Source organism: Lynx rufus, unplaced genomic scaffold (genome assembly GCF_022079265.1).
Source record: "Lynx rufus isolate CCGP_SWC_20201006 ecotype Redwood Valley unplaced genomic scaffold, mLynRuf1.p SCAF_5, whole genome shotgun sequence".
Taxonomy (NCBI): Eukaryota; Metazoa; Chordata; class Mammalia; order Carnivora; family Felidae; genus Lynx; species Lynx rufus.
In genome coordinates, this window is record NW_025814867.1 from 10,234,857 (window position 1) to 10,258,678 (window position 23,822).

Sequence of the window (23,822 nt, forward strand, 5' to 3'; positions counted from 1 at the left end):
GGTTGGATATTTATACTGTTCATGCCTCAGTCTCCTCCTGTTAAATAAGAATCATAGTTCCTACCCCTTAGGGTTGTTAGGAAATCTAAATGACATTATACATGAAAAGCACTTAGAGCAGTGTGTGGCACATAATAAATGTTCAATAAATGTTAACCATTATTCCTATTTAGTAAATATTTTTTAACCATAGTTCCTACCAAAGGTATAAGACATTCTCTCTTTTCTTGGAACTTGATCCTTGTGATTTATTTTTTCCAAACTGAAAGAAATACAAGACGACTGATGTGTTCACTTACTTTAATAACACTACATTTACCATGTTATCACCATGGAATGTAAATTCAGGTTAGACAAGAAAATTCCACAAGTGCAATAAAGCATTCTAAAGTATACCAAAGTTTGCGTATAACGTCTGACCAAACCACCTTGCTGATAAATCAATCACTAATCACTTCGATTATAGGTAATTTGCTACATTTATGATTCTTCCAAAGAAAAATAAACAAATTTCATACATTTAAAAAGTATTTTTCATTTACCTTAGAATTAGTACTTAAAACACACATTTCTATTTCAAGATGACATTTAAAAATTATTCTAATACAACAGCATAAATATAATTCTGCAATTATAAAAAAAGCTAAACTGGGACTCATACTTAAGTAATTCTCATGTTTACATATGATGCTGAAATAAATACTACTTCTAAGCAGCTGTTATCAGCTTTTTAAGTTTGGTTTAAACACACACACACACATGTTCAGTTGTGGGGAAGCATATTCCATGCACTGCTCTGAAAGGGGTCTAAGAGCCAACCAGCCCTAAAAACTGAAGTACTCAACCAGTCTGCAAAACAGGCAGAAAAAAGTTAAACAGGATTCCTACATAACATCAAAAGCATGTGATAATCTGCAGCAACTGGGAGGACTTCAGGATTGCCAAGTTGTTCTCTTTACAACTCATTTCATCAGAAGGCTTTAAGAAGATGCATGTTTTACCACTAACAAGTACATTTAAAAGTGACATGTTTCTTTTGTGCTAATTTGACTCTCCGGAATGACCTAGCTAACTAGTCATTAGTAATTTGGTTACCAGGCAAATTGAGCCTGCAAGAAAGGAAAACAATATTTAAATTACCATGTTATTGTCTGACCCATTCAAACCATTTATTTTCAACATAAACATATAAATTCAACATGAGATGTCTGGAGCAAGCACCACCAACAAAACCAAGACAGCTGCTCGTCTTCTAAGGTTTAGGTTTTGCCCAGAATTCCTTATACATGGAATAGCCCATACCTAAAGAAAAAGAATGCTAGTTAAGCATTTAAATATTTCCCGTGACGTTAAGAAAATTGAAAACAGTTCATAAAATAGCTAAAAGTAGCATCCTGCTACCATGCGATATTTACAAGGGGAACAAGACCCTAAACTGCTTACACTCCTGCCTTCTTAAACTATTTACACTTCTAAAATTCTTTTATATAGTTTCCCAGGTAGCTCGGACTATTGAAATACTTGTTTTAAAGAACAATCAATGTTTATCTTACAACTTTAAAAGGAGTCACTCTTGCTATGTAACATCAAGTAAAGCCAATAAAAGAATGTAATACTTATATTAATAAAAATCTTTCCCACTGTCAAAAATTCAGTGAAATAACAATCATATATCTCTCCCAGATAATGGATCTTACTGCCAACCTATATACATATCTAGACTCCTCAGTGAAATTATAAGTTCTGTGATGCACAGAATTATCTTTCTTTAAAATATTAGTAAGATATATTACAGACAGTAAAAATAGGTCACTACTTGAACTATTTTTATTAATCCAATTTTTATGTGAAAATAAATATAAGTGACATTTACAAACTACTTCAAAGTCAGCTACAAGCTGCCTTGTTTTATTTACAAAGAAATCTATTAATGGGAATTACAAACTTGAAAATTTCCTGTTGGAACCTACCAAGAGTCATTGCTCCCACAACAAAGCCTTGGGCTGCCACGCGCATGTGGATCAGATGAACAGACATTTTAGTATTTCCCCTGCTCTTCAATTTATATAGTCCATACGCAACGATTGCTGCAAACCCTGCCATTCCTGTAAAACCAATCGTCACAAGCATGTCATGCAAGGGGGCAGGGAACAAAATGACTTTACTGTCAATCAATGTACTTTTGACTATTTTTATAAGGATGCTTTATGAGATCATTAATTAACATACAAATTGAGTTTTTAATTTTCCCCCCTCAAAACCAAAACTCCTTAATTGGCAGCAAAATAGTAGCAGGTTCAGAAAGTTAAGATCATCTTCAAAATGTGGGCTGTGGAGCCAGTAGATGCTTTAAGAGTGTCAAGGGAACTTCTACTTTCAGTCCTATTTCCCTTCCTGAAGGGAATCAGTTAATATAGCAGAGACTGTAATAAATCATAACTGTGAGTATAAGAGGTTTTTTTGAGTCTTGTGAGTCTTTCTAGCAAATCACTGGACTGAGGGTGATCTTCAGGTCCCCCAAAACAGTCATTGAAATAAGAGTCAATAAAAGAAGTCTGAATACACACAGAAGAACTTTTTATAGAGAGTTCTATCAAGCCAGTCTTACATAGAGAGTTCTATCAAGCCAGTCTTACATATTTCAACAACATACGAAAAAAATATATGAAAATAAATGCTTTCAGGATATGCTTGATGAACTGACCACATTTCTACTGCGCTAAAGCTCACAACAGACTGATTATTAGAACATCACAAGCTTACCGATGGGAACAAACGGTGCCTCCCTAGCTTTTCGGATAAGTTTAGATCCCTGATCTTCATCATATGAAGAAAGAGAAACATCTGTGCCGGTTGACATAGTGACTGAAGAATCTGAAAGAGAGTTTCCAGAGGTTCTGCAATTAAAAGGATCTAGAACACTGAATGGCTGGATGTACTTAAAATACTTAGTTTCCACATAAAAACCCAGTGTGTATCCACATGAAGTTTAAGAAGGATTTTTAAGAAACTAACTGTATTTTTAACCCATAGCTACCTTTAGGGAGGGCTGTAGTTATTCCCACCTACTGTTTTGATGTTTATCCAACACAACCAATTCCTTTTTAGCACCACGTCACTGATAACAGTGAAAACTTTTTTTCTAACTGAAATAACTTTTGTCAATTAAAATAGTAGCTATTAATTTTCTGGCTATTTTCACCCTTAAACAACTTCAACTTAACAACTTCACTCAAACCAAACCAACAGTCCTTACTGCCTCTTCAAAACATGTTGAATATCCTACTAAGCACTTCTAAGTGTAATTTTCACTGCTTTCAACTGAGACTGACTTACTGTCTCCAACATGCTACCTGGTTCAGTTCTCACCTCTGAATAGTTTCCAACCTATTACAGTAATCTCTATTATTGATGGTGGCTGTTTTGGGAAAAAATGACAGTCTGAATAACCAAAATTTCTACTTTAGCTCATTATTAAGGGCAAAGCTTTTATTTTTTGTTTTTTGTTTTTTTTTTAGGACAAAGCTTTTATTTTAAATACAACTGCTAGAAATGCCTCTTTTTAAGCATAATTTATGTTCAATTGAACATAACATAGCCTTTTAGTTTTCTACTTAGGGTTATCATTTCTACCATCACTGCAGCAAATGAATAACTGCACTGGCCAAAAACTGAATGCCCCCAGGGCTGTTCTTAATTCATCTATTTTTTAATGTTTATTTATTTTGAGAGAGAGAGTGAGCGAGGAGGGGCAGAGACTGAAGGAGAGAGAATCCCAAGCAGGCTCCATGTTGTCAGTGCAGGGCCCGATGCAGGGCTCGAACTCACAAACTGTGAGATCATAACCTGAGCTGAAACCAAGAGTCTGATGACTAATGGACTGAGCCACCCAGGACCCCCTTAATTCATCTTCTTAATGAATGAATATCTCCTAAGCTTCAGTTCTACTTCCCTTTCCATACCTTACATTTCCTGGGCCTCCCTCTTAAAAATGTGTACCTTTTTTTATATTACCCCTGTAAGTGGTACCAAAAAAGGCAAGATATTAACCTGATCATTATATGGATAGGGGAGGGGGGGCAGGAAAAAAAAGATTCACTGCCATTACCACAGAGACCAAAGACTCCATTCTCCCTTTTTCAGTCATATCCCTTTACACAGGAAGCTATTTAATAGGCGTTTCATCACAATGAGAAAGTAAAAAATTCAGTTTCACCTTAGTCACAGTATATATATACTTCCTTCTTCACTGAACTGATTTAAATTGCCTATAAACTTTACCCAAGATAAAATAAGGGAGTCAAACATAGTATGCAAGTCTCTGATTAGTGTCATTTACAGTAAAGTCAAAAGTCAACTGCCCATCCCACTACCCATATAACATCTCACCTTCATTTCTGGGTTTTTCAAGTGCACCATACTCCCTTCAATAATAACTCTCACTCAACACTTTGCTATTCCAGGGGATGTAAAGAGTAGGTAAGACCCTCAAAGAAAATCCAACTCTAGAGGGGGGCGTAGTGCTTAGTTTGAAAAGTGAAATCATCTTTCTAAACCCTCATCCCCATTCGGAAGAGTCCAATTCTGTCATCTGACAAAGAAGAAAACCTTAATCTAGAGTTGTGCAGCATCACACTGCTAAATAGGAGGAAACTCAGATTAAACTAGACTTTCTCTTCTTTTTTTGTACTCCATCACCTACTAATTGAATAAATCCCTACTTACTGAGCTTTTATTATATACAAGGTTCAACAAGCTCTAAGTTCAGGACGCTCACTGTATATGTGAAGAGTTAAAACAAACACTGAAACAATTAATGGTTAAAAATTAGATTTTTTTTTTTTTAAGGGACACGAAAGAGCATGATTACTTGCCAAGAGCATAACAGAGACAATGAGAAATGAATTTAGAGTGTGGTATCTTTTAAATAAAGTAGGTTTGGGAACTTTCAGAGAAATATTTGAGACTGGCCTTCAAGAAACTACATAAATGGACTAGATGGAGAGATTAAACATTATATTTTAGTCCAGTATACGCTTATTTGTTGCTTTCAAAACTAACTATAGGCTTCTGAAAGGCCTAACAGCTCATCAGATCCTCCTTCCACCTTTCTTGCCAACAGAATCCCACATTATAACCATATTAAATTTCTTAAAGATGTTCTCTATACCTCAGTGTCTCCGCACAAGCTGATTTCTCTGCCTAACACTTTTCCTTCCTTTCCATCTCCTTCAGATATTTTTCCTAGCTAACTCCTCCCATTTTTCGAGTTCTAATCTTTAAAAAAAAAAAGTTTATTTATTTTGAGAGAGAGAAAGAATGAGCCAGGGAGGGACAGAGAGAGAATCCCAAGCAGGCTCCATGCTGTCAATGCAGAGCCGATGTGGGGGCTCAGTTCCACAAAACATGAGATCACAACCTGAGCTGAAATCAAGAATCAGATGCTCAACCAAGCCACCTAGGCTCCCCTCAGGTTCTTATCTTAACTGATGGCCACTGGAAGTCTTCGACTTTCCGAGTTTATGATAATTGCTTCGGTTATGCAGTCCTATAGGACCTCATGCTTTCTCTATAAAAACTTTCTTATAGGGGCGCCTGGGTGGCGCAGTCGGTTAAGCGTCCGACTTCAGCCAGGTCACGATCTCGCGGTCCGTGAGTTCGAGCCCCGCGTCAGGCTCTGGGCTGATGGCTCGGAGCCTGGAGCCTGTTTCCGATTCTGTGTCTCCCTCTCTCTCTGCCCCTCCCCTGTTCATGCTCTGTCTCTCTCTGTCCCAAAAATAAATAAAAAAACATTGGAAAAAAAAAAATTAAAAAAAAAAAATAAAAACTTTCTTATAAGTATCTGTTTCTCTTGCTAGAATCCTTGAAGTCAGGAGGCTAATCTGCCCTGCTTATATCTATCTTCACTGCCTCACACACTTGCACATAGTAAGCATACCACAAAATATTTGTTGAATAAATTTAAAAATAATATACTGCAACAATTAAAGTTATTCTCGGGTATATTTTATTTAGGAATATTTAGTGAAAGCAATAACAATTATACACATTTGTAGAGTTTAATTGGTCAGTAAGAAAAATGCCAAACTGTATGTACCCAGGTGCTTATTTAATTCTTAAAGAAATGATAACATGAGTGGGGCTTGGTTCCTTGCAACCACAGGAACCTATTCTATAAAACTATTCTATAACACAATCCACTTTTAAAAACTAGCATCTTCTTTTGCAGATACATTCATTTTTTTCCTTTTGCCTTATTTATTCCTAAACTAAGAAGTCATTTGGGAATTATCTCTAAAAGCAAGAAAGTCAGTAATCTTTCCTCTAATCTCTCACATCTGGATCACTGTAATTGTTCAACAGGTCAATGGAGCAAAAGTTTTTTGTCTCCCTCTTTCAGGAGAGAGGGGATGGCAGTCTCTCTCCTGTACATAAAAGAAGAAAATCCATTGATCTCCATTCCTCACCTATGATGGAAGGTCATAGACGGGTAGGACATTTGATCTGGTTTTCAGAAAGTAATCCCTAGGGTAAGAATACGGGTATGGGGGAATAATTTGGTCACTATTTGCTTTAAGTGACTAATAATAACCTGTCTCTGATCAAGAACACCTTGTGTGCACATCTGAGGATAAAATAAAGAGGAATATTAAAAACTCAACACTTATACCAGATTTATTGTACTATACTTCATATTACATTTTTAGATCATCTTATACATTCTAATATACTACATGTTCATAACACTCCTTGCATGTAAGATTTTGATAATTCTCTTCCTAATTTTCATCTGAAAGTTTCCCAAATATTTATGATTTAAAGCACATAAATTGAAAATGGCTAACTTTTAAAGTATCAGGATCAATAACTATGGGTGATATAATTTGAGAATAACCACCGAGATGATTAATCCATGCCAAAAGCCTAGCTTTACACACGTAAGAAGGGTTATGAAGGGTTATATGAACTGCTCAACACCAAGAATACATCTCTGGCAGGGTAAAATTAGAACCCAGATCTCCTGATACACAGTCCAGAGTTCTTCTGATTGACAATATATTGCCAAAGCATCAATCTTATGATGCTGGTAATATAGTTAATCTGAAAAATATTAAAATCCATTCCCTAACAAAAGCTTGCATTTCTTTCTTTGAATTGTAAAAATATGCAAGTCATGCATAAAATTAAATGGAACTTCCTTCCCCAGTGACTTGACTCTTCCAACAATTTGAACTGTGCTTTGAATAGATTTTTTTTTTCACTAGCACCACTTCTAGATTTTCCTTTATTTTAATTTTCTCATCTGCCCATAGCAATGAACCCAGATCTGTCAAAAAAGCTGAACAGGTACAAAAAGAGCCATTGATGACCAAATAGTCAAAGTCAGTTCGAAAACACTACTGTCTAAACTTACTAAGATACTACCAAAGACCTTTCCAAATGCATGGGAACCTAGAAAAGACATCAGGGAGATGATGTAACAGACTGAAGGATCTTCACAGCCCGTCATTTGGTCACAGGAACTATTAACAAGGGCTTCAAATTTCGATTTTTCATCGGTTACCTGTCAGCTCGCTTAAAATGGCTGCAAAGGTCCCACCCTGGAGATTCTGATTTACTGAGTCAGGGGCAGGGCGCAAGGAATCTGCATTTTAAGAAGCCCTCTTCAAGTGATTCTGGGGCACAAGGAAGAGATTCCCTGGTATACATGACTCAAACATGTTTGTGCTGCTAGGGCCTGGTACCACTTCAATCTGTCTGAACTTTTCAATCTAAACCGGTCATACTCGAAAGTGCTTGGGTACTTCCCGAAGCACAGATTCCTGCGGTGGGGATTACCCCATACAGGGAAATAGCTGCTGCCCACACCGGTACTAACAAGAGAAAGGAGACTAACACCGCCGAATCATTTCAGCGGCTCCCAATTCTAAACCCGCGCTATGTTTTCTAATCTCTAACCGGCAGGCTTAACTTTCAGGAAGAAATTTAAATTCCTTCACAGATGTTTATACAGGGCCTGAGGGCTTCTTACCTCCCTAGGGTAAGAGAGGATCGCCAACGGTGGGAGGAAACACGGGGTCGTAAAGAAGGGTAAGGTCGTGTGGTTTTACGCTCTCAACCTTTAGAACCTCCTCCCCTGTCTCTTCCCGTGACCTTGTCGGGACTCTGCGGGCCGGAGCGCTCGCCCTCCCAGTTCCTCCTCACCACCTCGCGGGCCCACTCTCCAGAAGGCTCCCTGCTCCAGCTACCGGCTCCCTGAGGTCGGCCCCAGGCCTTTCCATGGGTCTCTCACTACTGCCTCTCCCCGAGTCTTCCCTCCCGGCCAAGATTCACTCCACAAGCTTTGGTTTCATCCTCTCGTTGGCTCCGTATCCCCTCACCAGACAGGCCGTCAGGCTTTGTCTCGGGACCCCCAACTTTCCCTGAACCACGAGGTCGGGCCTGAGACCCTCCAATTACACCTCGTCCCGTTCAACCTGGGCATCGCCCCTTCCTCCCAGCCCCGCGGCCCCCAACACTCCCAAGGCGCTCTCGGCCCAGCCAAGCGCTGCACCACTTCTTCCCTCTCCACGGTCGGCAGTCCTCCGCTCCCAAGACTCCCTCAAGCTTCACTTGCCTGCGATGACTGGAACTCTTAAACTCCAGACGGTTGTCAAGCTCCAACCGGTTTCAGGCTCTCGCCCACGCCCGCTGTAAAGCCGGCTTCTCTTTGTCCCGCCCACACCTGATCCTAACCAATCAGAAACCAGCGGCCGGCAAGCGAGTGCGGGTCGGGTGTGTGCGCGGTGGGTGGGGCAGGTCCCGGATTGGCTGGGGGTGACGCGCGCCGGCTGTGGCTCAGGGTCCCCGGCTCTCGCGTAGGGATAACGTCAGGGGTGAGAGTTCGCCGTGCGAAGTTCACGCGAGGACTCCAGCGTCCCTGGCTCTTAGGCTGGCGGGACCTCAGATTTCTCTCGCGTTTTTTCCCTCGTGCGGCGGCGGCTAACTCCTCGAAGGCTGTATCCCGAGCGCGGGCCTGGCGGGGACGGGCATGAGGGGTTTCGGTCGCAGCCGGTTCTTGGGAGGCTCGGGGGAGGACGTTCCGGCTTTCACGCGCGCCGACGGCGGCGGGGCGACGGAGCGCTCGATCCTTTCCGCTCGTCTGGTGGTTATCTGCTGCCCCGAACACGTGCTGTGGAGCCTCTCGTGGAGCCTTTCTTGGGGCTTGCACTCTGGTGGGGGCAGCCATTAGTTGCAAGCATGGGGTCACTAGAGCGGTGGTCTGACCCAGAACAGGGGAGGTTTCTCTGAGGAAGGCAGTGTCTTGAGGTGACAGTGAACTTCCAGGGATGGAGCCTCTAGTTTGTTCGTATGATAGATAACCAGTATCTGGCGAGCTGATGCAAAGCGTCAACTGTGCCGTAGGGAATATATCTGTGACTAAATTAGAATCTCTTAATGTTGCCGTGAAGTGAGACAGGTTGCCCATGTTGTGTATCACACAGGTAGGAACCAAGTGCCGTGAGCTCCGGATTGTGAAACTCTTTTTGTCTCATGATTGAGTTAAGACACACGTAGGAAACATTCGTGTTATATATGTTGAATTAAAAACGTCATACCTTGGTTTTATTATGGTATGTCTTTCAGCTACTTGAAGGCACATACTTGGTTTGGTTCACGCCCATACTTCCTGGAACAGTCTTTGAGCTCAGCTGAGTAGGAGCCCAGTGATGTTAAATGAAGACATAAGTGATGCAGTAATTGTAGGGTTTCAAAAATAAGGGGGATAACCAGAGACTTATTTAGGATAATTAAAATGACAAAAGAGCCTGAGAGACTTGAATATGAAGGTAAACCCGAAGTCATTAAGCCCCGTGATTCTGGAAATACAAAGGCTTATAGCAGCAGGGAGCTGAGCGTATTCATTCCTGAAGGGGATTTGTACAAATCAAAGGAATGTTAGCTTCCTTTGCACATTTCCAGAGAAAGAGATTTGGGATCTGGGAGACTTGAGTGCCAGCCTCAGGCTAGCCACAAAGTAGTCTTGACCCTGGGTTTTACTTCTCAAAACTTCACTTTCTTCATCTGTAAAATGGGGGTAACAGTGGTGCGGTTAATGAGGAAAATGTAGGTAGAGTGTTAGCACAGTGACTGCATGAGAAGTGTGCACTCTTTACTTTAAAAGTTCCTGTGCTGTGCATTGTGTGGAAAGAGGCAGACCCTGCCCTAGTTGTATGAGAAATTATCTCTTTCTGATTGGTATATAGAAGCCAGATCTTGGTAAATGATAATGATAAATACCTGAAATAATCAATGCAGAAGATTTTTTAATGGAGGTTATTCTGTTATACTTTTTTCCGTGTTGTGTTACAAGAAAACAGCGTGACAGCTGACAAACCATTACATCTTTCATCATGCAGACCTAACTGATAGCAAATGTACGTCATGTATTATTCTCCTTACTCTGTCATTTAGAAGTATAATTGATGCAGAAGACTTTAAAAAATTATTTGGGTTCTCATGCATTAAACTAACCTACTTGTGATTTATAGAAGGAAAGACAGCACAAGAAGTGTCTGCCTAATTTGCTAATTTCTGCTCTTTGGAGAGCCTTTGTAACTTCTTTTTTTTTTTTTTTTTAACGTTTTATTTATTTTTGAGACAGGGAGAGACAGAGCATGAACAGGGGAGGGTCAGAGAGAGGGCAACACAGAATCTGAAACACGCTCCAGGCTCTGAGCTGTCAGCACAGAGCCCGACGCGGGGCTCGAACTCACGGACCGTGAGATCATGACCTGAGCTGAAGTCGGCCGCTCAACCGACTGAGCCACCCAGGCGCCCCAAGCCTTTGTAACTTCTTATGTTCTTAATAGAGGTTTACACACGATCGATCGTATCTACTGTAAGAGAAATGCGCTTCTAAACTCATGTCTATTTAAGCTGACGCCCAGTTTAAAGCTACACTACTCTTTTTTTATATTCTTAAAACTACTTTGTGATCTTTATGGAAATTTTTCTAAAATTTTGAGAAAATTGGTAATAGCTACAGAAATTTTAAAACCAGAGTTCAAAGTCACCTTCAGCAATTATATTTCTTGGTGTGTATATTTTGTTGGGTATTGTACTGGATTTAGAAGTTAAAGACTTAGTCCTTTTCCTGAGATGATTTACAGTCTGATTAGGTAGAATGAAAAGATACAGAAAAACACTAAAAACAGTCTATGATAGGTGGTTTCAACACAGCCTCAGGTAGATACAGTGAGCGAGCAGTTTCAGAGAAGGCTTCTTGGGACTGGGGTTTGAGTGATTAAGCTTTGAAGAATGACTAGCTTGTAAATAAATTGGGAGACTATTTCAGAAAGAGAAAACAGTGGGCAGAGGAATAGCAGTAGACTATGGGATTGTAGCTCTAGCATGGACAGTGAATGGGGAAATGGCAAAATTTGTGACTAAAGGAGAGTCAGAATAATGGGAAGTAGGCTTAAGCTACATTGGGAAGGACTTTAAATGCTAATTAAAGAAGTTGCACAGTATTCTATCAGGTGGCCCTTGAAGGTTTGGGAGTAGGATGTTGACCAGAATAGTTAGAATATATTTGAGGTAGATGATAGTGTAGTAGAATGGTTAGAAAGGGAATATCAGAAAGTTAAAACCCATTCAGTGTTTAGCTTATTATATTATTTGTATTGAAGCCGTATCTGTGGTCTTAAGGATATGGAAGGCTGCTACATGCAGTGGCCTCATCCCTCTACCTCCTTGACAAGAACCACTATTTTGAAGCAACAATAGTTCTTACAAAACAGTTCCCAGGCAGAATTGTCAGGGGCCCAGACCATCTTAAAATCCACGTTAGAGGACTGCCCTGCAGGGCTACTCAATATGTCACAGCTCTGTACATCTTACATTTTGTAGATTTCATGGAATACTACTTAAGGTGTTTGTTTTAAACAAATGTAAACTTCCCAGGCACATTAATAACGTTTTAAAGTTTATTTATTTATTTTGATAGAGAGTGGGGGAGAGTCAGAGAGAGGATCCCAAGCCAGCTCCATGCTGTCAGCATGGAGCCCGATGCAGGGCTTGAACCCAGGAACCATGAGATCATCGCCTGAGCTAAAGTCAGAGGCTTAACTGACTGAGCAACCCAGTGCCCCAAAAGTTTTGTTTAAAACTAGGTAGGAACTTTTAAATAAACCAAGATTCTGTGGCAAAAGGTAATTGGGCCCCTTCCTGGACTGCTTATTTAAGTCTATCAAGTGTTTTATAAGAAATGCTATTTTTCCCCCCAGAAGGAGCAGCTGCTAATCGTATCAGGCCACCAGGTTCTGCTCAGGTATGATAGTTTCTCTTTTTCACAAATTATATATGCCAGAACATTAAGTCTGAGGTACCTAGTCCATCACTCTGCCCTTTAGGAAGAATAGTTCTAAAATGCAATCTCAAAACTCTCCACATGGGGGGAAGTCAATGTCTCCTACTTTTATATCATTGGTTTCACTCAACTATGTAAAATATTTTTCTATTAGTAACGAGTATGGCAGTAGGATTTGTGTGTTTAGATAGTGATATTTTCTGTAGTGAACAAAAATATTATACTTGAAACATTTTAGTCTTGAATTAATTTTTCCACCAATGCACTAGGTATTATTATTGTTGTTCTGGGCAGCAACATTCTTCTTTTAATTTTTTTTTTAACGTTTATTTTTGAGAAGAGAGAGACAGAGCAGGAGAGGGGGAGGAGAGAGAAAGAGGGAGACACAGAATCTGAAACAGGCTCTAGGCTCTGAGCTGTCAGCACAGAGCCTAATGCGGGGCTCGAACTCACGGACCGCGAGATCATGACCTGAGCCGAAGTCGGACGCTTAACCAACTGAGCCACCCAGGCACCCCCCCCCTTTTATTTTATTTTATTTTATTTTATTTTATTTTATTTTATTTTATTTTATTTTGGGCAGCAACATTCTTCTTAAGAAGTACCAAGGGGGGAAAATGTGGTGGAGTGGAAAGGGGACTGGCCTGTGTCCCCAGGACTGCTACATGCATGTAGTTGAGAGACATGGATTTGAATGCTGCCTTGAATGCTTATTACCATTATGACCTCAAACAAGTCATTTAGCCTGTTGGAACCTCAACATTTCATCAACAAAATGGGGATATTAGTAAGTTCCTTAGATGCATTGTATGATCTAAATAACCCTATTTAGATCTAAATAACCCTATTTACCAAGAACAGTGCTTAGGATATATCAGACACTCCGTACATGTTAGTTCCCCTCTCTAATGCAGTCCCCTTCCTCTTGCTGCCATGTTCCTAAGCACTAGCCAGCAATGCAACCTTAAATCACTTTTCTTCTCTAGACCTCTAAATGTCCTGAACTGTGCCATTAAGTCACACTTTTCATTTATGTTTGCTCAGCCTCACCTTCCATTCCCCTGATATCCCCACTAACCCTTTTCACTGAGAGCACTGAGAACTTCTCTTACCTCTTCCTTTGCTCCCACATCTGGACTTACCTGCATCCACCTCAGTCATTTCTTCTGGTCTTGAGTGCCTTCCTCCCACTGAACACCAATTCCTGTACTGGATTCCATCATTTCTTGCCATGTCCGCTATCAATTGTTTGCTCTCTCATCTGTAATTGTGTTTGCTCTCTCTTGTTATGGGCTTCTCCTACCCAAGACTCTTCTACTTCTAGAAAAAGTCCCTTCCTAGCTCCTTCATCCTTCCTGTAGTTATTTTTCTATTTTCTCTTTCCCTGGTTTAGGAGGAAAAAAATATGTGTGTTATTTCCATATCACTCTTTGCTCAACCCACAGGTCTCTGTTACTGTCACACTACTGAGACTACAATAGTGAAAGACATCTACTCTCTTTTCTCCTCTTGGGATCATCTCGTGTACCCTCATGGTTTTTTACTGGTCATCTGTATACTGATGCTCTCTTCTCTCTCTGCCATACTTCTTACCTGAGCTGTAGAACCCTACACTCAGTTGTGTGTTGGACATCTCTACCTCAGTATCCCACAGATTCTACAACATGTCCATAAGTGAGCTGGATTAATCATCTCTTTCCCCTCCTTCCCCCTGCTGTGGACACTCCCCTCCCAATAAGCCTGCACTTTCTCCTAAATTCCCTGACTTGGCTGGTGGAACGGCTATCCATCCCATTAACCAAATATGAAACCTGGGTAAATCCCTGACACGACTTCCTCCTTTCTCCACATCCAGCCCATGACATCTGAGCAGAGGACTGAATGACGAGGGGCCAGTCCGATGAAGCTCTGGGAAGATCTAAGGTAGGGATGGCACTCTGCCTTTGCTCTCATGGTATTCTGCTCTGACCAAACTGGCCCAGATTTGCCTGACTGCTGTATGCAGTGATGTTAAGAGGATTATTTATACAGGAAAACTTTTTAAAAAAAATTTTTAATGTATATTTATTTTTTAGAGGGGGGAGGGGCAGAGAGACAGAATCCAAAGCAGGCTCCAGGCTCTGGAGTGTGAGTGGGGGAGGGGCAGCCTGCTTCAGATGCTGTGATTCTTCAGATTCTCCCCTGCTTGCTCGTGCTTGCACTCTCTCTCTCAAAATAAATAAATAAACATTTCAAAAAATTTATATAATTTTACATTCCATATAGTTTGTTGTTAAATATGCCCTTCAGTAGAGAATATTCGGTTTTATATCTTGATTTTTTAAGTTAGAATACTTACAATCTTATATAATCTATATAACTAAAAAGATTGGCTTATTTTTATGATCTGTATTTGCACAGGTATGTTAATAGGTTATACAAAAACAGAATTAATCACTGGAAGCAAAAGCTTTCTGTTTATCCCAGGCAAACAACTCTTTCCACCAGGAGGGATAAACATAATTTTCTGCATGGCTCCCTAGCTGCTTCCTGGCACTCGATATGATGTTGAGTACTGTGGTCACATGTGAACATTGGGTTACAAGCACCCTGGCAGGAGAGCCTCTGTTACGTGTATCTTTGTACCGCCCACAATGCTAACCTAGTGGTGTCCTGAACATAAGCCTCCAGTAGATACTGGCTGAATGACTCACTGTTGTCTCTCTGCAGAGGTCAGTTCCTCAGTTCAGTGACACAGGTTGCATTTCAGCTACTGGGGCTGCAATATCCAGGTGGGGGCTGTGGACTCCTGTAGCCTCTTAATTCTCTTGATCACCCACCGTTTACACAGTCGCCCTTTCAGAACCCTCCTCCCTTCTCCCCCACTGCTTTGGATGGTGATTGCTTCTCCTCTTCTTCTTACTCTATATCTCTCAGCAATGATTTAGGGCCATTTTTACAGTCTGCTAATTCCCTGAGAATGAGGTGCCTCTTCTGGGAGATACTGCCATCCTCAATGGCACTGCAGATAGGTTTGTGTTGACTGATCTCCAGGCTCTCCAAGTCATTTTGCCCTTATCCTGATTACAAGGCACCATCTGTTTGTCTCCATGGCTTAATGAATCGAGGGCTCATAAATATAGCTGATATCTAAATTAGATCCAAATCACAGTGAAGAAAGGATAATAGTCTCCTTCGCCAGAGATGGGTGGGCAATTACTTTTATAGCTTTGGAGAAAAATGGATTATGTAGATACTTCACTCAAATTGGTGGCCCTGAGTCACTGTCCCTATATGCTGATGCTTTTGCTCAGGGACAGTAACTTGCCTGCCCTGTTTCAGGAGAAATAGATTATCTACCTGACCCAAGTTCACTCAGTGAATCAGCAGTCAGATTCTAGCCATCATAGTCCTTCTGCTACTTTGGCTTATGAGGGTCAGAAGAATTTTTCAAGCATGAAGAATATTAAAATAACCATTAAAAAACTGACCTAGTAACCTTGGCCTGTTGCCTAATGCAGTATGGCTGATGAGAAGGAAATCCCTTGCAGTGAGATGGCTGAGTGTTAAGTGTACTACACAGGTTGTGATTTTTCTAGAAATTGCAGGGGGGGGGGGTGGCTGTTAAACAGTTTTAAAAGATCTATTGCCACTTCTGGTGAATTTGTTCTTACAGTCAGTGGGCTCTGGAATCCTTGAGATCCATGGGCTACAATGAGTGAGTTGTCTCTTGCCTCCCCCTTACCTGCAAGTATTTTACACCAGAAGGAAGCAGAACCACATGCAGCTACCCAAACAGCCTGTGCTACACCAACACATGTGCTCACTGCCTACCATTCTCTAGGCACATTGCCATACACTTGACGTATCCGTGTCTCTGATCATTAAAGCAGCTCTATCATGTAAATATTATTATCCCCATTTTATACGTGAGGAACCTGGGGATCAACATAATTAAATAATTTTCATGGGTTTCCATTGAGGCAGAGGCAGGATTTGAACCCAGTCCTGTTTAGCTCATGTTGTTTCTGCAATGCTTCGTTGCCGTTCAGTGCATTTTTTTGCCCTCCCTATGTTTATTCTCTGTCTCCTCTTCTGTTTCCCTTTCAGAATCCTTATCAATCACAAGGGTTTTTTGAAATATAAAAATGTGTGTATATATTATATGTACATATATATTCACAACACATGTACTTTTATTTTTTTTTTTATTTTTATCTTTTTTCAACGTTTATTTATTTTTGGGACAGAGAGAGACAGAGCATGAACGGGGGAGGGGCAGAGAGAGAGGGAGACACAGAATCGGAAGCAGGCTCCAGGCTCTGAGCCATCAGCCCAGAGCCCGACGCGGGGCTTGAACCCACGGACCGTGAGATCGTGACCTGGCTGAAGTCGGACACTCAACCGACTGCGCCACCCAGGCGCCCCAACACATGTACTTTTATATCTATATACCCATATAGATGTAGATATTTATAGACAGATATAAATAGATATATAGATGTATATAACATTAAATGAGGAAAGATATACCCCTCAAATGTTAATGGTTGTTTTATCTGAGTAGTAGAATAATTTGTGATTTTCATTTTTTCTTTGTGTTTTTGTGTCTTTCTCAAACTAGTATTATTGTCATCAGGAAACAGTTTTTTAAATCTTTCACATCCTTTCAAATTCATATGATACTACCTTTGTGAGTAAAATCTTTCCTGATCTCCACACTAATGCTACTTTCTCTTTTGAAACACACTCTTTCCCCAGCACTTTTTTTTGTAAGATTAGTTATTTATTTTGAGAGAGAGAGGGAGGGGGAGTTGCAGAGAGAGAGGAGAGAGAAAACCTCAGGCAGGCTCCAAACTGCCAGCGCAGAACTCAGTGCGGGGCTCAGACCCATGAACTGTGAGCCCATGGCCTGAACTGAAATCAAGAGTACGATGCTTAACCGGCAAGAGCCACCCAGGCGCCACTCCCCAGCACTTTTAATGTCTTGGGTCATTTCCAGCATTTTGCTTTGTATTCTGTGTAACCACAGGTCCCCAGGTCCCACAAACTGATAGAGGAAAGGAGTCAGGGAGGCGCAGCTAATGATAAAAAAGGTAACGGAATAGCTGTTGCTCCATTAGGAAAGCTAGAATCTTCCTGCTGTATCCACTATATCCCAGACTTTTTGGTCTCATCCCCTCCCTGTGGTCCTGGCCATGTCTCTTCCACATTGCTGTTCCTATGACCTGAGTCAGCCATGATGGTCACTCTGTGTGTGATGCTGTCCCCTCTCCTTCACTTGGTACCAAGCTAGGCCCCATTATTCCATCAGCCTCACACCATCTAGGCTGTGCCTCTACCCTTCATCACTTTGCTGAAGTGGGACCATCTCCCACCCAGGTTGTACCTTTTAAAAGTTATTTGCCTTCCCCTCATTTTCTTAATCTCTGATATAACCTATTGCACGATGACTCATGTTTTCCAGCTCCTTAATACATCCCCTCCCCAGCCTCCTTGCCTAGAAGAACCTGCCCTGAGATTAGGTTGGGAGCCAGAGAAATCTGGTCCAATCCTTCCCTCTCCTTAGGGGCCCCAGATGGAAGGGTGCACAACCACTTTCTTGTCTGGGAGACCGAGCTGTGATTTTGTTCTATAATTTATTCTAGTGTCTCTCTCCTGGGTGGCTTGTTAGCCTTCATCTCACCAGTCATTCCCTTTCCAGGAAGGCCTAGTCTGCAGCAACCAGAACTGGAAGCCTGGTGGCCCGCTTGACATGCCCTGTGCTTGGGTAGACAAGCAGAAGCAACCCTGCTTGGGCTGTCATCAGTCCACCGTGTCCTCTTCTAAGCCTCTCCATTAACTTCTTGGACAGGAGCTGAGGACCAGTCAACTTTGTACACTCTGTGCACTCTGAAGCAGCTCTTAACATAGGATGGTAAGAGCTCCATAAACTTTTGCAGAAGGAATTACTGAAATCTATTGAATTTTGTGCTCTGCTTTTCTTTCTTAACATTATTGCAGCAAACAATCAAATAAAGATGATTAGTCCCACTTTGTTCTATACTAAGTATATCACACTTATTCTAATTCCATGACTTATTTGAGTTTTAAAACATTGAGATATAATTCATATACTGTAAAATTCACCCCTTTAAAGTTTACAGTTTAGTGGTTTGTTTTTTTTTAATGTTTATTCATTTATTTTTAAGGGGTGAGAAAGAGAGAGACACAGCTCAGGGAGGGGTAGAGAGAGGGAGACACAGAGTCCAAAGCAGACTCCAGGCTCAGAGCTGTCAGCACAGAGCCCGACGCAGGGCTCGAACTCACAAACCATGAGATCATGACCTGAGCCGGAGCCAATGCTTAGCTGACTGAGCCACCCAGGTGCCCCTGGCATCCTTTAACTATCACTCCCTCTTGCCCTCTCTACCCCAGAACCCTCCAGTGACTATCAATCTACCTTCTTTCTCTATAGATTTGCCTGTTCTGGACATTTCATAAAAATGGAATCATGTGACATGGACCTTTGTATCTGGTTTCTTTCACTTAGCATAATGTTTTCAAGGTTCATACATGTAGCATGTATATGTGTTTCATTAATTTTTGATGGCTAAATAATACTCCACTGCATGGATATTTCACATTTTTGTTTAGCCATTCATCAATTGATGAACATTTGGATTGTTTCTGCTTTTTGGCTGTTATGAATAAAGTTTTATTTATTTAACATATACATGTTTTTTTTCTCGAGACCTAATGATTTCAATTTTGGGGGTATATACGCCTTGGTGGATCATATGGTAACTCTATGTTTAACTTTTTAAGGAACTGCCAAATTGTTTTCTAAAGTAGCTGCATCATTTTACATTCCAGAAGCAATGTATGAGGGTTCCAGTTTCTCCACATCTTTACAAATGTGTTATTGTTCATCTTTTTATTATAACTATCCCAGTGGATATGAAGTGGTATCTCATTGTGGTTTTGATTTGCATTTCCCTGATGGCTAATAACGTTGAGTTTCTTTTCATGTGTGCATTGGCCATTTGATATTTTGGTAGAACAGTAGAACATCCTCCAGACTGATACAAAGGGCCTATGTAATCTATTGGCCAGTGAGAAACAGGGCATGCAGTCTGTCCCGTATGCCTTGGGGTGTGGCCCAATAGCCCTTGCCTGAGGTGGCAGTAGGGACAGTCCTTGTCAGCAGCTGTGGGTCAGAATATTTTAAAGGCAAATGTAATCTTTTTAGTATTTCCCAAATACTTCCGGGACCTCTGTGTCCTGGTTTACAGTGGACCTATTCTACTGCATCACATGGAGTCCACATTTCCTTCAGCAGAAGGCCCCTGCCCAGGCTAGTGCACCTGCTCCATGCTCGCCTGGCAGTGTGGGCGGGGAGTGAGTGGACGTGTGCCATACTTGGACAGCTGCGTCAGGTTTAGTGCGTACGCCCCAGTTATCTTTCCATAGGTCTGCTCCCCACAAGGCTCTATTTCACATAGCCCAGCTTCCTTTGTGCCTTTGCAGGACCCATGTTGTCAACCCTTTTCATGCTGCCCAGCTGTCAGTAGCCAAATTGGTGAGCGTGGGTTCATGCATCAACACAATCCATAATGACCTCAACTCTGCCCAGTGACTACTTTGTCTAGTTCCTACTTTAAAACAAAGTACATTGGGTCTAGTTGGATGGCAGAGGAATGCCAAATCGGCAGGTTTCCCTGGCAACTGCCATCAGTATACCCTGTGTCCTCTGAAGGCAAGCCTACCCTTTTCTTTACTTAGCGGAGGGGACACATAATGGCAGCAACTTCTGGAAGTTGGGCTGGATTGACATAAGTGACCAGCCCTAGTAATGAGTGCAGTTCATGAGACAGTAGGCTGGTATTGAAGTGCTCCTCTGCAGTAAGTAAGTGTGCCATTTCTGGAAGGTGCTTACCTGGGCACAGGCACTCTTAGGTTTGTGGAACATGTCCTAAATCCATCCTCCTATTGGCAGAGAGATTCGTATCACCACAGGCAGGTCAGTAGTCAGTCCTTCCCTGTGTGCAGTGCAAGATAGACAGCTAATAGTTGTTTCTCAATGGGACTATACCTTGTTTCTTTTCAATTTCTTGAGGCTTGTTGTATGGCCTAACATGGTCTGTCCATGTTAGAATGCTCCATGTGCACTTGAGAAGAATGTGAATTCTGTTGTCATTGAGTGGAGTGTTCTACTTATCTGAGTTTCTAGTTACTCACTTTTCACCTGATAAAACACTGGTCATCCTTTGAGTTCCAGGTCCAAAGGATCTTGTCGGTCAGGCCTTCCTTAATACATCTCACCACTTAAAACATACAGTTTCCTTGTTTGAACTTCCATCACTCATAACTGTGGTATATGGATAGGCCAACACCATAACGGTGTTACAAATTCCATCAAAAGTCAGTCTTTCTGTACTCGGATGTTACAGGTTTCTTTTGTGCAGGGACCATGTCTTAACTCTATCTCCATATCCCTGAAAACTTAACTTTTTTTTTTTCAAGAATTAAATTTTTTTTTCTTCTAAAAAAACGGAAGCAATAAATCACAAAAATATCCTTGAAAAAAAAAGTCTTTGAAAATAACTTTTCATCTCTTCCAGGGGAGGAAAATCCATCACCTGGTTAGCACCAGGTGGTATCAGTAGTTGATTGATGTTTTTCTTTTTTTTTTTCTTGATTTTTTAAAATTTACATCCAAGTTAGTTAGCATATAGTGCAACATTGATTTCAGGAGTAGATTCCTTAATGCCCCTTAGCCATTTAACCCATCCCCCCTCTCACAACCCCTCCAGTAGCCCTCTGTTTGTTCTCCACATTTAAGAGTCTCTTAGGTTTTGCCTTTTCCCTGTTTTAATATTATTTTTGCTTCCCATCACTTACGTTCATGTGTTTTGTATCTTAAAGTCCTCATCTGAGTGAAGTCATATATTTGTCTTTCTCTGACTGACTTATTTTGTTTAACATAATACCCTCTAATTCCAGCCACATAGTTGCAAATAGCAAGATTTCATTCTTTTTGATTGCCGAGTATACTCCATTGTATATATATATATACCACATCTTCTTTATCCATTCATCCATCGATGGACATTGGGCTCTTTCCATACTTTGGCTTTTGTTGATAGTGCTGCTAGAAACATTGGGGTACGGGCGCCCCTCTGAAACAGCATACCTGTATTCCTTGGATAAATACTTAGTAGTGCAATTGCTAAGTCGTAGGATAGTTCTATTTTTAATTTTTTGAGGAACCTCCATACTGTTTCCCAGAGTGGCTGCACTAGCTAGCATTCCCACCATCAGTACAAAAGAGATCCTCTTTCTCTGCATCCTCACCAACATCTGCTGTTGTCTGGGTTGTTAATTTTAGCCATTTTGACAGGTGTGAGGTGATATCTCATTGTGGTTTTGATTTGTATTTCCCTGATGATGAGTTATGTTGAGCCTTTTTTCATGTGTTGGTTGGCCATCTGGCTGTCTTCCTTGGAGATACTTATCCATTTCTTCACTGGATTATTTGTTTTGGGGTGTTGAGTTTGATAAGTTCCTTACAGATTTTGGATACTAACCCTTTAACTGATACGTCTGTTGCAAGTGTCTTCTCCCATTCCGTCCGTTGCCTTTTAGTTTTGCTGATTGTTTCCTTGGCTGTGCAGAAGTTTTATTTTGATGAGGTCCCAATAGTTCATTTTTGCTTTTGTTTCCCTTGCCTCTGGAGACATGTTTAGTAAGAAGTTGCTGTGGCCAAGGTCAAAGAGGTTTTTGCCTGCTCTCTTCTCGAGTATTTTGATGGCTTCCTGTCTTACATTTAGGGCTTTCATCCATTTTGAGTTTATTTTTGTGTATGGTGTAAGAAAGTGGTCCAATTATATTTTTCTGCATGTCACTGTCCAGTTTTCCCAGCACCACTTGCTGAAGAAACTGTCTTTATTCCATTGGATATTCTTTCCTGCTTTGTCAAAGATTAGTTAGCTATACGTTTGTGGGTCCATTTCTGGCTTCTCTCTTCTGCTCCACTGATCTGTGTGGGAGATAGAGGAGAGAAGCATCAAAGGAAAAGACTTCAAATTGGAAGGGCTGGAGAAGATGCAAGGCCTTAGGACATGTTTACACAGCTGAACGTGGCTGTGGCTCCTAAGGAACACCTAGAGCCATTAACATTGTCCAGAGCCAGATCCTCCTTCACACCTGACCCTTCCTAGTGTTATAGAAACCAATTAACTTGAAATTCAACCTTGAAAAGCTAAACCATTAGATTGATTAACACACTTGCTTAGCTGATTTTATGCACATAGTCTTTAGCAATTATCCTAATAAAAAGAAGCTTCATTCTGGAGTTGGGGCCTCATTCCCACTCGAGTATGAGGACCTTCACTTAACTGCACTTTGTTTGCGGACTCATCTTTTGCGACTCTGGCCATACTCCCTGCAACAGATCTGAGTGTTTTTGTGCCAGTACCATACTGTCTTGATGATTACAGCTTTGTAATACAGCTTGAAGTTCGGGATCTTGATGCCTCCAGCTTTGGTTTTCTTTTTCAAGATTGCTTTGGCAATTTGGGGTCTTTTCTGGTTCCATACAAATTTCAGGATTGTTTGTTGTAGCTCTGTGAAGAATGCTGGTGTTATTTTGATAGGGATTGCATTGAACATGTAGATTGCTTTGGGTAGTATCAACATTTTAACAATATTTGTTCTTCCTATCCAGGAGCATGGAATCTTTTTCCATTTGTGTGTGTGTGTGTGTGTGTGTGTGTGTGTGTGTGTGTGTGTGTGTTCTTCAATTTCTTTCATAAGCTTTCTATAGTTGTCAGTGTATAGATTTTTCACCTCTTTGGTTAGATTTATTCCTAGGTATTTTATGGTTTTTATGCAATTATAAATGGGATTGATTCCTTGATTTCTCTTTCTGTTGCTTCATTACTGGTGTATAAGAATGCAACTGATTTATGTGCATTGATTTTATATCCTGCAACTTTGCTGAATTCATGGATCAGTTCTAGCAGTTTTTTTTGGTGGAATCTTTTGGGTTTTCCATATAGAGTATCATGTCATCTGAGAAGAGTGAAAGCTTGACCTCCTCCTAGCCAATTTGGATGCCTTTTATTTCTTTGTGTTGTCTGATTGCTGAGGCTAAGACTTCCAACACTATGTTGAATAATGGTGGTGAGAGTGGACATCTCTGTCTTGTTCCTGATCTCAGGGGGAAAGCTCTCAGCTTTTCCCCATTGAGGATGAGATTAGCGTTGGGTCTTTCATATATGGCTTTTATGATCTCGAGGTATGAACCTTCTATCCCTACTTTCTTGAGGGTTTTTATCAAAAAAGGATGTTGTATTTTGTCAAATACTTTCTCTGCATCTATTGAGAGGATCATGTGGTTCTTGTCCTTCCTTTTATTAATGTGATGTATCACATTGATTGATTTGCAGGTATTGAACCAGCTCTGCATCCCAGGTATAAATCCCACTTGGCGTGGTGAATAATTTTT

General features: G+C 40.9%; 1 protein-coding gene across 1 annotated transcript; it reads right to left on the reverse strand.

Annotated features, from left to right (window-relative positions):
* Positions 1 to 286: 286 nt before the first annotated feature.
* On the reverse strand, positions 287 to 8,690 carry HIGD1A (HIG1 hypoxia inducible domain family member 1A). Its single transcript, XM_047100124.1, has 4 exons — positions 8,618 to 8,690; positions 2,764 to 2,874; positions 1,971 to 2,105; positions 287 to 1,302 (listed from the first exon to the last, which is right to left on the reverse strand). Exons 2-4 carry the CDS (start codon positions 2,858 to 2,860, stop codon positions 1,253 to 1,255), a joined length of 282 nt encoding a protein of 93 aa, XP_046956080.1. The 5' UTR covers positions 2,861 to 2,874; positions 8,618 to 8,690; the 3' UTR covers positions 287 to 1,252.
* Between the last annotated feature and the right edge of the window lie 15,132 nt (positions 8,691 to 23,822).

What these genes read in the sequence shown, in the direction of transcription:
- HIGD1A (XM_047100124.1), bottom strand. Translation starts at nt 2,860, where the DNA reads ATGTCAACCGGCACAGATGTTTCTCTTTCTTCATATGATGAAGATCAG. An exon ending in GGCACCGTTTGTTCCCATCG is followed by an intron (nt 2,106 to 2,763) that starts GTAAGCTTGTGA and finishes TTGGTTTTACAG; the next exon opens with GAATGGCAGGGTTTGCAGCA. An exon ending in TGTGGGAGCAATGACTCTTG is followed by an intron (nt 1,303 to 1,970) that starts GTAGGTTCCAAC and finishes CTTTTTCTTTAG; the next exon opens with GTATGGGCTATTCCATGTAT.